The sequence below is a fragment of the Talpa occidentalis genome, unplaced genomic scaffold, assembly GCF_014898055.3.
Source record: "Talpa occidentalis isolate TD23 unplaced genomic scaffold, MPIMG_talOcc4v2.1 talOcc4.7, whole genome shotgun sequence".
Lineage (NCBI taxonomy): Eukaryota > Metazoa > Chordata > Mammalia > Eulipotyphla > Talpidae > Talpa > Talpa occidentalis.
The window spans coordinates 132,751,035-132,766,828 of NW_023605083.1; the positions used below are offsets into that span (position 1 = coordinate 132,751,035).

General features: G+C 61.2%; 1 protein-coding gene across 3 annotated transcripts in view; it reads left to right on the plus strand.

The window, feature by feature from the left end:
- LLGL2 (LLGL scribble cell polarity complex component 2) overlaps positions 1–15,794 on the plus strand; it is a 29,076-nt gene extending 13,282 nt beyond the window's left edge. For 2 of the 3 annotated variants that reach the window (XM_037492603.2, XM_037492602.2), the window contains exons 3-26: positions 4,322–4,419; positions 5,525–5,606; positions 5,851–5,966; positions 6,428–6,586; positions 8,080–8,242; positions 8,353–8,485; positions 8,744–8,798; positions 9,367–9,521; positions 9,887–10,104; positions 10,177–10,244; positions 10,368–10,521; positions 10,609–10,713; positions 11,038–11,330; positions 11,430–11,580; positions 11,898–12,048; positions 12,719–12,835; positions 12,949–13,115; positions 13,471–13,735; positions 13,946–14,096; positions 14,362–14,390; positions 14,629–14,676; positions 14,819–14,861; positions 14,963–15,024; positions 15,262–15,794. In XM_037492603.2, the coding sequence (XP_037348500.1) occupies positions 4,322–4,419; positions 5,525–5,606; positions 5,851–5,966; positions 6,428–6,586; positions 8,080–8,242; positions 8,353–8,485; positions 8,744–8,798; positions 9,367–9,521; positions 9,887–10,104; positions 10,177–10,244; positions 10,368–10,521; positions 10,609–10,713; positions 11,038–11,330; positions 11,430–11,580; positions 11,898–12,048; positions 12,719–12,835; positions 12,949–13,115; positions 13,471–13,735; positions 13,946–14,096; positions 14,362–14,390; positions 14,629–14,676; positions 14,819–14,861; positions 14,963–15,024; positions 15,262–15,269 (2,991 nt within the window). In that variant the 3' untranslated portion in view covers positions 15,270–15,794. The remainder of the gene's footprint in view (positions 1–4,321; positions 4,420–5,524; positions 5,607–5,850; positions 5,967–6,427; positions 6,587–8,079; positions 8,243–8,352; positions 8,486–8,743; positions 8,799–9,366; positions 9,522–9,886; positions 10,105–10,176; positions 10,245–10,367; positions 10,522–10,608; positions 10,714–11,037; positions 11,331–11,429; positions 11,581–11,897; positions 12,049–12,718; positions 12,836–12,948; positions 13,116–13,470; positions 13,736–13,945; positions 14,097–14,361; positions 14,391–14,628; positions 14,677–14,818; positions 14,862–14,962; positions 15,025–15,261) is intronic. The other variant, XM_054689047.1, reaches the window with a different exon arrangement.

The window sequence follows — 15,794 nt, forward strand, 5'->3', positions numbered from 1 at the left end:
CCCGCCCCATTCGCTAAGGGCTCCATGCCAAGAAGCCAAGGGTTGGGGGTGCAGTGGTCAGAGGTGGGGATTCAGAGTCAGAGGCCTATGTCTATACACGCTGTGCTGCTTGCTCCCTGAGCGGCTGTACACGTGTCTCAGCCTCCCTGCTCCTCAGTTTTCCCACATGCAAAGTGGCTGTCACCAGGGTCTCCATCCGGGCTGGTCACTCCATCCAGGCACTCCATCTGTGCCTGGTCCTCAGGATGCCTCCCAGAGGGGTTGGCCCAATCTGCAGGAGCTCATGGTGAAGGGAACCAGGCTGGGAACCAGGACTTGGGGTTCTACCCGTGATGGCTTGTGCTTCACCTCCAGTGCCTCAGTTTCTTTACCTGTGGAATACTCACCAGCTGTGTGTGGTGGGTCCTGGAGCTTGTGGGGCGCACAGACTAGTTAGCCACACAACAGGGACACTGAGAACCCCCAAGGGGACTGTGTGACCCATTGGGCCACCCCATAGGATGTGACTGTGGAAGGGACACAAGCTTACCCCAAAGTGAAAGCTCTTCCTTGAAAATCCCTGGAGGCCTGATCCTCCCTTGGTGAAATGGACCGGGCACCCTGTGCAGCCCGCACTGCCTCAGAAGTGTCTGGACCTTCCTGCCGGGCCCACCTCCCCCACCCTCCCTACTCTCCCCACTCTCAGGTCCTGAACAGTGTCCTGACTGGCTGCCCGTGCAGGCCCAGTGGCTTTGTCTTGCCTTTTGAGTGGTGGGGCCCCTGGTGTCAGGTGACAGCCACACAGGGAGGACCAGGTTGCTGCCACCAACTGGAATCTGAGCTGACCACACCCCACATGGGGAAGTGCCTCTCGACCCAGCCCTGCTGGGCCCCCACCCCCAGGACCCTGGGCAGCCCGTCCTCCCACACCCCACTAGTGCCAGGGATGCCTGGAGCTTGGACGGGGCCTGCTCTTGTGTGGGGCAGGCTGAAGAGCCCCCGTGCTCTCTGACAGCCTCACTCTCTCCCTTCTGGGAGCCAGAAATGGGGTCCCGGAGCAAGCAGAGACAGACAGGGCTTTCTCTGCCACACCAGGCTAGTATTGCAATTTGGTGGCGCCAACACATCTCTGCTCTGCTTTCCCAACTCCTCATCAAAAGAGCACATTGTTCTCTCCTCCCTTGGCAGAGGTCACCTGAGCCAGGTAACAGGGTGGGGGCAGGGCCAGGTAGACTGGGTGCTGAGCTCAGGAGGGAGGGCGGGATGGCCCCAGTGGTCACCCCAGTAGCTTGAACCTGAGCTGGAGGTGGCTGGGGTCGAGGCTGAGAGGGCAGCCTGGGGGTCCCTTGTGCCTGGGAAGCTGCACAGCAGGGCACCCCTGAGCCCACCCTCTTGCCCCTTATACTCCAGAGCAGGAGTTTGAAAGGCATTTAGCAGTTGGTGGGCGGGGGGACTCCCAGGGAATGGAAAGGGAAAGGTTAGGGTCACAGGAAGCACTGGCCGGAGATGCCTCATGGAACCTTCCCGCTTCCCCCGGGCTGCTCAGGCCTTGGTGGCTAACTCCTCCCTGTCTCCTTAATTGACCTGGGTCCTTAGGCCAAATCCCTTCCTTCCCCGTTTCCAGCAAGATGTCCCCTGTCTGACCCGGGGCTCCCACACCTTGTCCAGCCTGTATCCAGAGCGCTCACTTTACCTCACCGCTTCATTCAAGGAGTTCTGGGTCTCATATGCATCCTCTTAGGGGGAGGCTCAGACCTGGGGAGCCCCTGTCACCTAACAATTTACATTTGAGCTCCCTCACTTGGCCCTTGGCCAGGTAGGGTCAACTGAAATCCCTGCCCTTTGTTTTGCTTGGAGGGAGAGCCGTGGTCCCCCCAGAGAGGCGAGGATACCAAGAGATGCAGGAGAATGCTGGAGACCCTAAGAAGGAGCCACACCTTATGGACAAGGCCCTGGCGGCCGAGCCGGCCAGCCCGTCGGGTGGTCTCCTTGAGCCGCAGGGAGCTCGAGCCAGGGCATTCGCCTGCTCAGTGCAGGAGTTGATAGCGGCTGGAGGCTCAGAGGGGCTGGTGCCGGGCCAGGAGGGGTTTAAAGCTTCCTGGACCCTTTACAAACCAGCCTGTGGAGGAGGAGGCGGCGGGGCCAGGAGAGGTGGCCCAGGGTGCTCAGGACCCTAAGGAGGTGAGTCACTCTCTGGGAAGCCAGGCCATAGAGGTGGACAGGAGCGAAAGAGGTACAGGGAGGTCCCCCCGCCGCGGCTCAGTAGGGGCCTCACAAAGGATTTCACCTCTGACTTGACCACCCAGGCCCTGAAGCCGGGTGTCTAGGACCAGCCACACGTGTGATTTAAAATGTTCTAGTAATTATTAGAAATATTCTAATGATTATTTTGACATGCGCTCCAGTGTAAGAGGTATTTTAGTGGCGTGGGTTTTTTGTTTGTGTTTGTGTTTTCATACTGAGCCTTTGACATCCTGGCTGTATTTCACACTCTCAGCCCACCTCAACTCGGTGGGCGTGGCCTGCATTTAGAGTCTGGGAGGTTGACTGGAAAGGAAGGTCCAAAGCTTGGCCTGCCTGACTCTAGTCTCTGTTCCTTTGGACCCAAGAACATACATGAACTGTCTTGCAGTCACTGAATTGAGCGCCCATTCTTTACCGTAAGCTGATTAGAATTAGACAGAATTAAACATTCTGTTCCTTGGTGCCATTAGCCATATGGAGGTGCTTGGCATCTACTGACCGGTAGCTGTTGTGCTGGGCAGTGGGTGGAGGGTGGGGGGCTGGTACCCCCTACCGCACCCGGCTCCTGTTGGACTTCCCAGTAAGTTCTAGAGGCTTGGCCCTGAGCTGCTCCTGGGGCGGGAAGACACAGTCACCTTTTCTGAGCTCTGACTGCCGACTCCCTAAGGCCCTAAGGCCGCAGCAACCTGGGAATGGTGAGTCCAGCAGAGCCTGGGGGAAGCTGGTCTCACACCCCCCACGGGAGCCCTGCCTCCTTTCCTGGAAAATGTTTACATTCCAGATACTCTGCTATCTCTCCAGGGCTTCTCCCGCTCTGCATTTTTTACATACTTGATCGGGAACCTGGGTTGGGGTTGGCAGGGAGGAGGGTCCTGCAGGGCCGCTTCTGCCCTCCCAGCTGTTCCAGGTACAGTCATTTGTGGGGCAGATCATGTTCCTGGCAAAGAGCCTGGGGTGGGGGTGGGAGCCCCCACCTGTGTGACCCCAAGTCCCTGGCTTAGGCACTCTTTGGAGTGCTCCCTGCTGGCCTTGACCCCAGCATGGCCTCCTTCCACGAATCACCAGTCAGGACGGGACGGTACGAGCAGTAGAATTTGTTATTTCACCAGGACTTAGCTCTTTAGCGGCCTAACAGGCTAACAGGGCAGCCTCTTTGGTGCAAGTTTTTCCTGTAGGCAGAGCCTCCCTGGTTTTTTTAAAAAAGAGTATTTGCAGCCTCTGGCTGGCAGCCTTTGCCAGGCCCTGATCAAGCTCTGTAGGTTCAGTATCCCGGGGTGGGAGGTGGAGATGGGGCTAGGGCTCTCGAATTAAGGAACAACCGAAAACCTTCCCCAAGATAGGTTGCTCGTCTAAATCTATACCTTTGTAACCTGTAATTCCATCCCATCCAGGGACTTCTGCCTGAGGAGAAAGACTCAGTCGCAGGCAGGGACAGGAGCCCCAGGGCTGCTCCTCCTTGCAGTGAGCAATCGTGGATCCTCTAGCCCACAGCCTTCAGCCGTAGAGGCCAGCGCACTCCACATGGGGAGGCTCTTTACACCTTTAAAGGCTGTTTGGGGCTTTTTCAAACTCCTTTATATGTTCCAAGTTGTCTACAATGTGTATTACTTCTGGAATAAAACATGAGCAAAAGCCTGTGTCCTCAACGACATTCCAGAAACTCCCCTCCAGGAGGATGGTGGCGAATGCAGTGACAAGAAAGCTGACTTTCAGGGAAGCAGGGCGAAGGACAGCTCCTGGGCAGGGCTGCTGGGAGTTCCGTGAGACCCCAGGGGCCAGCCGGAGCTATGGTGCCACAGGATTTCAGAGTGACCACTGTCCGCACTGTGCAGAGCCCCCTGGGCTGGGGCACCCACAGTGTGTGTGTGGTGGAGAGACCCAGTTCCTATAGGGCGAGTGACCACCATGGTGTCAGGGAGAAGGATCGCACAGGGCAGAGATGGGCTGAGGGTGGGCCCTGTGGGTCTGGGATTTTCCGTGTAGGAACCCGAACACGACTGGACCCTCCTCCCCCCGGGGAAGCTGCGCAGCACCTCCTCTGTCCAGCCGTGGAGGAGCGCATGCAGACCCTGACGCCCGGCCTCCTGCTTCTCCACAGACAGTAGAGCATGGCTTCCCGCACCAGCCCAGTGCCCTTGGCTACAGCCCCACGCTGCACCTCCTGGCCATCGGCACACGCTCTGGAGCAGTCAAACTGTATCCTTCCTGTTCTCCCAGCTCCCACCCTGGGGCCCTGGAGGGCGTGCACCTGGGCATTCAGAAGATTCCAGAAAGGTCCTCACCTTCACCAAGATGGCCCCTCTTGTCCCTGGGATGTTCCAAAAAGTCTCTCAAGAGTCAGCCCTGAATGTAGTGCACGGAGGCAGGGGATGGGCCCGAGTTTTTTTTTTTTTTTAACCTTTTTCCCGCAAGTCAGTGCACTGGCCTAGGACTCTGTCCAGGGCGGAGGAGCAGCAGCGCTCGGGTGGCTGTTCCTCCAGGTTCTGCCCCACCACGCGCATACCCCACCACCAGAGAGGGGTGCAGTGAATCCCTAGTTGGCAGGGATGCCCCTTCCCTGGTCTGAGGTAATGCCTGTTCCGGTCGGGTCACCCCAGGTTCCAGGCTGGAAGGTCACTGCTTGGTTCTCTAGCTTGCATGGACTGGGTGACAAGTGTGGGAGCCACCCGCCCTTGAATCTGCCCTGAACCCCAGCGTGAAACCTAGGGGAACTGGGAGATGGGGATCACCCTTGGAGAGCCCAGCCAGCCCTCCTCCAGCCACTCTGTAACTCACTCCGTTGCTCTCTGCTGGAGAAGTGGAGACACAGGAGGGCCCAGGGCCCGCCAGGGCTCAGCCCTCCCTCGACCAGTTAATCATTGCCAGGCTGCGGCCATATCCTGGTTACCAATCCCTGGTGCTAAGACTCATGGGTCATGGCTGCTGGCCACCCCTTCCGTCCCCCAGGGTGGCCTGTGGTTTCTCACAGGTGCCACCGTGTGGTAACTGATGCAGCTCAGGTGGGTGGGGGTGCAGTGAGCAGCCTGCAGTTGCCAGGAGGCTTCACCACTTTGGGGAGTCAGCCCCATCCGTCTGGTTGGGAAGCTCTCCCTGGGGGGCTGGCCCCAACCTTGGAGCTCAGCTCACTGGTGGGAGCCCACAGGCCAGGCCTTCCCCTGCTCTCCACAGCTGCAGACCAGGGTCTGGTGGGAAGGGCAGGCCCGTGTCTGCTGCCTGGTGTTTGCACTCCTTGTGTGGGGCCAGGCGGGCAAGGGGTGGGCAGTGTCCTGCCTTTTTCAGCCTTTCCTGAACGCCCTCATAGCTACGGCGCCCCGGGGGTGGAGTTCATGGGGCTGCACCGGGAGAACAACGCCGTGGTGCAGATCTACTTCCTGCCTGGCCAGGTGAGGGGCCGCCTGGCCTTCTCTCGCTCCCAGAAGGGGCTCAGGTATCTGGTAACCCTGGGTTTGTGCCAGTGGGAGGCTCTGTGATCACCTTCCCACCCCACTTAGTTCACCAGCCACCCTGAGAACAGCCAGGGGACTTTTGGTTCTGGAACTCCCGAGCCAGGCCGCCCCTGTGTTGGGGTTGGCTGCTGGCCACCCTGGCTAAGAAGACAGCTCCCCTGTGTGCCCGCTCCCTCCCTAGTGCCAGCTGATCACGCTGCTGGATGACAACAGCCTGCACCTGTGGAGCCTGAAGGTCCGAGGTGGGGTGTCGGAGCTGCAGGAAGACGAGTGCTTCACGCTGCGAGGCCCCCCCGGGTGAGGATTCCGTCCCTTCCTCTCCCATTCAGCCTGGCTGTGCCCCCAATGCCAAGGTCCCCTCCCCGGAAGTGGACCCAACACTCAACCTCACACTTTGAAGTGTCTGCTGAGCCCGAAGCACTGCAGGTTTTGGAGCCGATGTTCCTCCACCCGCAGGTGCTCTGGGCGGAGGGGGTGGGTCCTGGCCAGACTCCCGTTCCTCCTGCATCCCGCAGCCTCTGCTGGGATGTCCCTCGCCCAAGCTCTCGGCCATCTGCCTCCTGTCTTGGCACAAAGTGATTGACCAGTACAGGCCCGAGACCCCGTGGGACCCATCAGAGCACCTCAGGGGCCTGCTTGCCCGGGGCCTGGCCTCCCCAGGGGCAGATGCTGGCAGCCAGGAGTCAGGGATCCCCTCCATGGGGTCCACCCTGCCCGGGCAGAAGCCAGCTCATGGGCAGCTGTCCCTCCCGTCGCAGGGCTGCCCCCAGCGCCACGCAGATCACAGTGGCCCTGCCACACTCCTCCCGAGAGCTGCTCTACCTGGGCACCGAGAGCGGCAACGTGTTCGTGGTGCAGCTGCCCACCTTCCACACGCTGGAGGAGTGCGCCATCAGCTCGGACTCAGTGCTGCAGCGGTGAGCCCGGCCCCCGCAGCTGGGGTGGCCCGTTTCCTCTTGGGCCCCAGGAATATCTCCTGTGCTTGTTGTTTCTCTCCTGAGAAATCTGTGGGGACACAGACCCCCACTTGACCCCCAAATTGGGACTCTCACTCCCTAGTGTGTTAGCATCACAGCACTCGCAGGGGTAAGATGTGGCCGCAAAGGACTGTGTAACGTCACACCTCCTAGACCGACGTTCTTTGTAAGGTCACCCTGTTTCTCGCAACCCCTCACTTGGCTCTCTCAGCCTCAGTGTTCTGGGAGCCCCTTCTACCAATCCATGTCCTCGTTCACTTTGGCACTTGTCTAAAAAACTTTAGAACATCCAAACTTTCAGTCTAGCAAGTCTGGGGGCCTCCGTCCTAAGGGGGAAAGGCATGCGTGGGTTTGTTTTAAGTGGCAAAAAAATTGAAACCGCCTCATCGTTTAGCCACCTGTCTCCGTAAGGACATCACTTGCATGTGTTAAGACTATTTTGAAGATACTCAAACGTAGGGGCAAACGGCCATGGTCTGTTTAGGTGCCAGGCAGGGGAGGGAAGCAAATTGTAAAACGGCGTCTAGAGGACAATTCCAGTGTTGCGTGAGTGAACGGAGGTGGCCGAGCAAACCCAAGTCTCGCTGAGGAGCACCTGGAGGGCGGATTCGCGGGGTGGCTGTCCTGCCACACTTCTCTCTGCTGTTCTTCCTGCTGCGCCTGGATGTTTCCAAGATGTGTTATCCTGCATTGTTTACTTGTGATTAAAAGAAATTTATTTCCAATAATATAAGTAGTAGACGGTGATAGAACGGTGTTTAAAAAGGAGACCTTTCCAGGGCAGGTTAAAGGCCCCTTGACCTCCTGCTCTCCGGTCTCACTCCAGAGAGGTGTGGCTGCAGTATGTGGGTATAATCTTGGTCTGTGGGGGGCTCGTGCAGACAGGTTTGGTCTGGCCGGAGGTGAGGGGCTGGTTCTGTTTCCATCCCTGGTGGTAGGTCTTGGGCCCATGCCTGCCACCTCATGGTCTTCCGCTGGCTGCAGTGCCCCCAGACTTCACATCAGCATTCCAGGCCCAGAGAAGGAGGCAGAAAGGGAGTCAAGCAAGGCTTAAGACCGGGTTTACTAATACAGTTTTGCTTTGTGCATCTTGAAACATTTCTGTCATGAAATAGCACCTCTTTACTGTCGTGCGCTAAGCATGAACATGCATTGGGGGGATTCTTGTAATCCCTGCAGCCAGCCAGGTGTGAGATCAAAGTTTGTCATTCCCCCCAAGGAATCTCTCCCCCGAGGTACCCCCACATCCACTTTCCTTGGAGTTGTACCTCCTGCATTTCTCCGTGTGGGTTTTGCATCTCCGGGTTCACACTACACGTTTCTCCTCCTGCCCTTGGTGCTGCGCCCTGGCCATGTTTCCACTGCTGGCAAGTCCCAGGCCCCCTGCTGCATGGTGCCACGCCCGCTGGGCTCACTGTCTGCCCCTCGCCCAGGTTGCCCGAGGAGGCCCGCCACCGGCGGGTGTTTGAGATGGTGGAGGCTCTGCAGGAACACCCTCGGGACCCCAACCAGATCCTCATCGGCTACAGCCGGGGCCTCATTGTGGTCTGGGACCTGCAGGGCAGCCTCGTGCTCTGCCACTTCCTCAGCAGCCAGGTAGGTGGCTCTCCTGGACCTCAAGTATCCCACATGGCTTCTGTGCCGAGACAGGGTGTGGTGAGGAGCCATGCCCTGGTCCCAGCCCACACACCCCTCTACTCCCACAGCAGCTGGAGAGCGTGAGCTGGCAGCGGGATGGCCGCCTGATTGTCAGCTGCCATTCCGACGGCAGCTACTGCCAGTGGCCTGTGTCCAGGGACGCCCAGCCTCTGGAGCCCCTGCGCAGCTGCATGCCTTACGGTCAGTGTCCCGAGGCCCGCCGTCCTCCCTGGGCCCGCCTTTCATGTGCAGGGCCGGAGCTCTCTGCTCCCCGTGCATCTCCTGTGTCTGGGCTTGTCCAGAGTCACCCAGGCTTTCTGATGCCTGCTCGGAAGTGCTCGGAGCAAGACTGGAAAGCACAGGTCTCCTTGAGACGTGCATGTCCGGGGTCTGGCCTGTGGGTAGCCCTTGACTCTGATGGCGGGAAGACCTGTTGAAGCAAATACCTTTACTTTTTAGGTCCTTTTCCTTGCAAAGCTATTACCAAAGTCTTCTGGCTGACCACCAAGCAGGGGTAGGTTACCCATGCTCTGTCCTTTTCCCTTTGCAGAGCCTTCTGGGAGGGCAGGACAGGCCCCTCAGGCCTCTGTTTGGGGGAGATGCATCTGGTGAATGCTTTTGCACCTTTGCATTCCATGTTGGGGGTCTTGGGCTCCAGGGGAAGGAGAGGGCATTCCTCCCTGTCACGGCTCAGTGCCTGACACAGCACCCCCATCCTTTCCCTTCACGCTCCGAGAAGGATGACTAAGGTCAGCAGGCTTCAAACCCTGCAGCTCTATAGCAAACCCATTTCTTCTAGCAAAATTGTACTGGGAAACCCAACATCTGAGCAGAAAGGGGGGTTGGGTGCTCCCCTAGAGGCAGGAGTGACTGCAGAATCAGCCTGCATCCACCTCCCCAACCCCCTAGTTATCCCAGGATGTGCGACTGGGAAGAGATGGGGTCCGCCCAGCCCCTCCTTGGGAATTGAGTGAGCGCTCACCCGGGAGCCCCCCCCCCCGCCCAAGCCCTGCCACTGATCCTGGTCCCAGAAACCCCCAAATGGCTGCCCAGCCTATCCCCTGCTCTTCTGTGCCGGCCAGGTTGCCCTTCACCATCTTCCAGGGCGGCATGCCCCGGGCCAGCTACGGGGACCGCCACTGCATCTCGGTGGTGCACGACAGCCGGCACACTGCCTTCGACTTCACCTCCCGCGTCATCGACTTCACTGTGCTCTCCGAGGAGGACCCCGCCGCTGGTAGGCAGCTGTGGGGTGGGCCCGGGGGGTGTGGGCTGTCTGCAAGTAAGGCGAAAGGTGTTCTCAAACCTGCCACTCCCCGAGCCCCTCGGCCCCGCTGCACCCCTCCTTGGTGGGCGCCGAGCCGGCCACACCTCTGGCTGCTGCCCGCTCTCCTTGCCCTTCCCGGCTCGTGCCCTGCATGCCGGGACCAGTCACGCTCGGTTGTGGCACATAACTTCTGTATGTCATTGGATTTAGAGCTTAATCCTAAAATGCAGATTCCCCGGCCCGACCCTAGAGCTTCAGGTTCCTCAGGGGTGGGCTGGGGCCAACTGCTGCCCGCTGGCTCCCGTCGCCCCTGACCCTTGGCCTGTCCTCCCCAGCCTTTGATGACCCTTACGCCCTGGTGGTGCTGGCCGAGGAGGAGCTGGTGGTGATTGACCTGCAGACGGCGGGCTGGCCGCCGGTCCAGCCGCCCTACCTGGCCTCCCTGCACTGCTCGGCCATCACTTGCTCCCACCACGTCTCCAACATCCCCCTGAAGCTGTGGGAGCGGGTCATCGCCGCCGGCAGCCGGCAGAACATGCACTTCTCCACCATGGTAGGTGCCGCTCAAGCCCCGGCCCCACCTCAGGGCACAGCCCCCCGCGGACCTCTCGGTCTCTCTTCCTAGGAGTGGCCCATTGATGGCGGCGCCAGCCTGGCCCCGGCCCCGCCCCAGAGGGACCTGCTGCTCACGGGGTAGGTGACCTGGGTGGTGCTGTCCTTGCGCTGTGTGGGTGGAGCAGAGCTCCAAGGGGTGCGTGCAGCCCCGGGCACCCGGCCCGGCCTCCCTCTCAAGGCCTCAGGCACCCCTGCCCACAGGCACGAGGATGGCACAGTACGCTTCTGGGACGCTTCAGGGGTCTGCTTGCGGCTGCTTTACAAACTCAGCACGGTGCGGGTGTTCCTCACTGACACCGACCCCGGCGAGAGCCTCAACGCCCAGGGCGAGGACGACTGGCCCCCGCTCCGGAAGGTGAGGACAGAAGCCTGGGAACCGGGGGGGATGCGGCCATGCTGGGGCGGGCCCTATGGCCCCTCCTGGACCTCTTGTCCCTTGTAGGTCGGTTCCTTTGACCCCTACAGCGACGACCCCCGGCTGGGTATCCAGAAGATTTTCCTCTGCAAATACAGTGGCTACCTGGCTGTGGCAGGCACTGCAGGGCAGGTATGCAGGGCAGGTGGTGGGCTGTGCGGGGGCTGGAATCTGGGTGTTGGGAGGGCTATGTGATGTCAGGGGGCCGCAGGAGCACCCTGACACTGTGGCTCTGCTTTGCACAGTGGGTAGAGATTACTTGAACCCGTTAACAGGAGGCCTTTGGGAGTGGCAGTTTCTCCTCCAGAAACCAAAATGAGATTTTCTGGCTCTGCTTGGCCCTGGGCCTTGGTGAGGGTCACAGCTTTGTTGTCGCCCCCCCCACTGCCCATCAAGGGCCCTGGGGTCCCGCTGTCCCTGGGTGTCGGGGTTTCCTCAACCTGCCTCCACCCTCAGGTGCTGGTGATGGAACTGAATGACGAGGAGGCAGAGCACGCCGTGGAGCAGGTGGAGGCCGACCTGCTGCGGGACCAGGAGGGCTACCGCTGGAAGGGGCATGAGCGCCTGTGTGCCCGCCCCGGCCCTGTGCGCTTTGAGCCCGGCTTCCAGCCCTTCGTGCTGGTGCAGTGTCAGCCCCCAGCGGTGGTCACCTCCCTGGCCCTGCACTCCGAGTGGCGGCTCGTGGCCTTCGGCACCAGCCACGGCTTTGGCCTCTTTGACCACCAGCAACGGCGGCAGGTCTTTGTCAAGTGAGTAGCCCCGCTGAGGTGGCCAGCTCCAGCGTCTCGGCTTGGTGCCCAGTGAGGTCCCTCGGGCCTGCAGTGCTGATGGCAGCTGTCCCTCCCCAGGTGCACCCTGCACCCCAGTGACCAGCTCGCCCTGGAGGGTCCGCTGTCCCGAGTGAAGTCCCTGAAGAAGTCCCTGCGCCAGTCCTTCCGCCGGATACGACGCAGCCGGGTGTCCAGCCGGAAGCGGCGACCAGCTGGATCCTCAGGAGAGGTGGGGGAGGCCCTGGCAGCCACGGGCCCAGGGAGAGCTTAAGGCAGCAGCAATGGGGCCAGACGACCCCTCCTACCCAGCTTGCTCCAGCTGCTCCCATAGCTGCCCGCCCTGCCCCACTGCCCACTGCCCTGTGCCTCCCCCACAGCACTAAAGGCAGTAGTTACAGCGGGTAGGGTCACGTCCTCAACACATGTTAGGGGCGGGTGGTTAGTGGGGCTGTAGCCAGTCATCCTGGAAGGACTGTTGAGCAACCTGATGCCGCCCAGGGAGGGGAGGCCAGAGCCCACCCTCAGGCCCAGCCCCACCCACTGTAGGTGCCAGAGGGGAGTGCCAGGGCAGAACGGACGGGCCTGCAGAACATGGAGCTGGCACCCGTGCAGCGCAAGATCGAGGCCCGCTCAGCAGAGGACTCCTTCACTGGCTTTGTCCGGACCCTCTACTTTGCCGACACCTATCTGAGAGACAGTGAGTGGCCAGCCCAGATGGGGACCCTGGCAAGCACCCCCTGGTCTGAGGTCATGTTGGAGGCTGCTGCTTGCTGGCTCGTGGGCTCCTGGGAAGGGTTTCCCCTTGTGATCAGGGGAGACCAGGCCCCAGCCTGCCTACCTGCTCTGGTGCCTGAGCCCCGAGCAGGTTGCCTTGATTTCATGTCCAGGCTCCCCCACTCTCGAGATGGACCTTGGACATGTCACTTAAACATCTCAGAGCCTCAGCTTCTTCCTTGTAAAGCAGCGGGGGGCATCTTCCTTCATGAGTGGCAGAGAGGGTTGTTGATGCCAGTACCCCCTGGCCTCCGGTGGGCCCTAGAGAAGCCCCCCTGGCCAGTTCTCCCCTGCAGCCCATCCCCACCAAGGCAAGAGTGGGGTGGGGACTTCTGCTGCTGTATCTCAGGGCTCAGCTCTCCTGAGCTGGGATCAGGGATGCTCAGGGCCCTCAACTGTCAGGGAGCCTCTGCCTTTCCTGTCTACACCTGGAAACAGGTGGGTCCCCAACAGCTCCATTCTATAGAGGAGGAAGCTGACACTCACGGGGTTTGCTGCCAAGATGGAGTCACATATTACGTGTCAGTCCCAGTCACCTGGCACCACCTGACCCCAGAGCCAGGGCTTAGGTATGAACCTTTGCCTCCTGGCAGGCTCCCGCCACTGCCCCTCTCTATGGGCCGGCACCAACGGGGGCACCGTCTACGCCTTCTCCCTGCGGGTGCCCCCTGCTGAACGGAGAATGGATGAGCCGGTGCGGGCCGAGCAGGGTGAGTGCTGGCTGGGGAGAGCAGAGGGTGCTGCCCGCCTGGGCTGGGGGCAGCAGGGTGGGGTCTCCAGCCTTGCTGGCCCACCAGCCCCACCCCCTGCCTCCTTCCCATAGCCAAGGAAATTCAGCTGATGCACCGAGCGCCTGTGGTGGGCATCCTGGTGCTGGATGGGCGCAGTGTGCCCCTCCCTGAGCCCCTGGAGGTGGCACATGACCTGTCGAAAAGCCCAGACATGCAGGGAAGCCACCAGCTGCTTGTCGTGTCAGAGGAGCAGTTCAAGGTGCCACACGGGTAGAGGGGGGGGGTCCCCTGGAATCCCTGGCACATGGGGGACGCAGGCCCTAGGCACAGCGATAGGTCTGGTCCTCATGGTTGTATCTGTAGTTGGTGTGTGAAGGTGGCAGAGGCACCTCCTGGCGGGGTTGGATGAGTACCTGGCCTCCAGGGGGGCACTGATGTGGTCTGTGGGAGGGACGGAGAGTGCCGGCATGGAGTTAGTGCCCCCAGCCTGGCAGGCGCAGCCGCACTGAGCTGCTTTGCCAGGCAGCTTTGCTGTCGGGTCGGAGCAGGGGGCCAGGAGTCCTTGCTGAGCTGGATGGAAATGACGTGGCCTTGACTGCTGCCCTGTGCCCCAGGTGTTCACACTGCCCAAGGTGAGTGCCAAGCTGAAGCTGAAGCTGACTGCCTTGGAGGGCTCACGGGTACGGCGGGTCAGCGTGGCCCACTTCGGCAGCTGTCGGGCCGAGGACTACGGGGAGCATCACCTGGCGGTCCTCACCAACCTGGGCGATGTCCAGGTGGTCTCGCTGCCCCTGCTCAAGCCCCAGGTGCGTTACAGCTGCATCCGCCGGGAGGACGTCAGCGGCATCGCCTCCTGCGTCTTCACCAAATACGGCCAAGGTGTGCATCGTGGGCCTCTGCCAGCAGGGCAGGTGTGGGGGTCCCCCCCACTGCCAGGACTGCCAGGAGGGAGTCAGGGTGTTGTGGCCCATGCCAGGGGAACATAAGGAGCATCTGGCCCTTACTGCCCCCTGGGAGTTGGCAGCCACAGGGCCAGAGACTCCTGGCTGGCCTCAACCTGCCTGACCCCTGCTTCCTCCCCACCCCCAGGTTTCTACCTGATCTCCCCCTCGGAGTTTGAGCGCTTTTCTCTCTCCACCAAATGGCTGGTTGAGCCCCGGTGTCTGGTGGATTCAGAGTCCAAGAAGCATAACCGGCCACGCAACGGCTCAGGTCCGGGGAAGGCCTTGGGCCGAACCAGGTGGGTAAAGGATAGGTGGTCTCCGCCCCTGCCGCTCCCCTTCCCATCCTGCTTGAAGCGCCCATGGGGGAGGGGGGGGCGGGCTCCCCAGAGGCCCCCTCTCTGCACGCTGCTGTTGTGGGAAGGGCTTGGGCTACCTCCCGGGTCCCCCTGCTCAGGCAGGCAAGGTCAGCTGAGGGTTCCAGGACGCTCCATGCGACTGGGGTTTTCCAAGCCACAGTGGAAAGCCTAGTGGCCCCTGTCCTCACTCTCTCTCCCCCCACAGGAACTCAGGGAGCCAGAGTGATGGAGAGGGTAAGGCAGGCCCCTCTGGGCCAGGGGCGCGTGGGGACTGAGGCACACCTTAGAGCACACCGAGGCCCAATCTGGGGGAGGGAGGGTGGGAGGCCCCCGGGAGAGCAGGTGTGGGAACAGAAGCAGCAGCCCTTCTAGTCCCGGGCTCTGGCTCTAGCACCCTGCGCCCAACACCCTAAGGAGGAGGCGGGGGCCGGGGAGGGCCCAGGGCGCCCCTGACCTGGTCTCTGCCTTCCAGAGCGGAGGCCCGGCCCTGTGATGGAGCACGCCCTGCTCAATGACGAGAGTGAGTCGCATGGGGTGGCGGGGCTGGCATGAGGAGCAAGGCCGGGTGGAACTGAGGGTGCTTTCCCTGCAAGGGAAGGACTTGTGTCCCGCCCGGCCCCTGCCAGCCTCACCCGGCATCTGTCCCCAACTCCTGCCCACAGGGGTCCTGAAGGAAATCCAGAGCACGCTGGAGGGGGACCGCAGGTGAGTTGCTGCCCGGGCCGCAAGACTCCAGGAGGGCTCTGGGATGAGGGTTCCCTTCTGTGGACCGAGTCCCGTGGTTGGTAACTGTCCTTTGCATGCAGGAGCTGTAGCGACTGGCGTTCTCCGAGAGCGACCACGGGGTACAGCCTGAGCAATGGAGGAGGTAGGTGCTCTGGGCACTGTCAGGGGTGGCTAAGAGGTCGCGCCCCTGGGAGGGGTAGGAGGAGCCCCCCACCCCCCGCCTCCTCTCCAGAGCCCTGTGACAGGGTCCTTGGATTCATCCTAGCCCTGACACAGGCCCCAGGTGGTCCTGGAACCCTCCATGTTTGGGCTCAAGGTGGGTGATCGAGGCCCCCTTCCTGGCCAGGAGCCCCTGAGCTGCTGTCATCTCTTTCCACAGCAGAGTGAGCATTCGTGCCCGCACCCGCGCCGCGCGGTGGACACACACTACCGAGGGCCGGCCCGCTGAGGGGCCCGCGCGCTGGCCTGGGCAGGGGCTGGGGTCCGGCTTCCACGCCACTGCTGCTCCCGGCCTGGGGGAGGGGGCCCGGCCTGGGCCTCGCCTGTCTCGGTCCTCTCGTCAGTGTTGCACAGTTTTCCTCCCCGCCCCCCTATTCTGCAGAGGGCTGGGTTTTAAATTATAAATTTTATCTGCCTCTGGGTGAGTTTTTAATAAACACCTTATTACCTCTTCACTGGACTGTTCCAACAACTGATTTTTTTAATGGTGCAGTTTCCCACCTAACTGGAAACAGTCGTTAGCTGTTCCCCGCCTGAGCCCGGGGCCCTGCAGCAGGCGGGCGCTCAGCAGCTCTTGGAATCAGCGCAAACTGCTTGGGTGTATCTGAGCGCGACTGTGCCTTCTCTGTGCGGGAATAAATAGCAAACAGTCACCGCCCTGAGTCTGTCTTACTGCATTCAGGGTGGGGCACA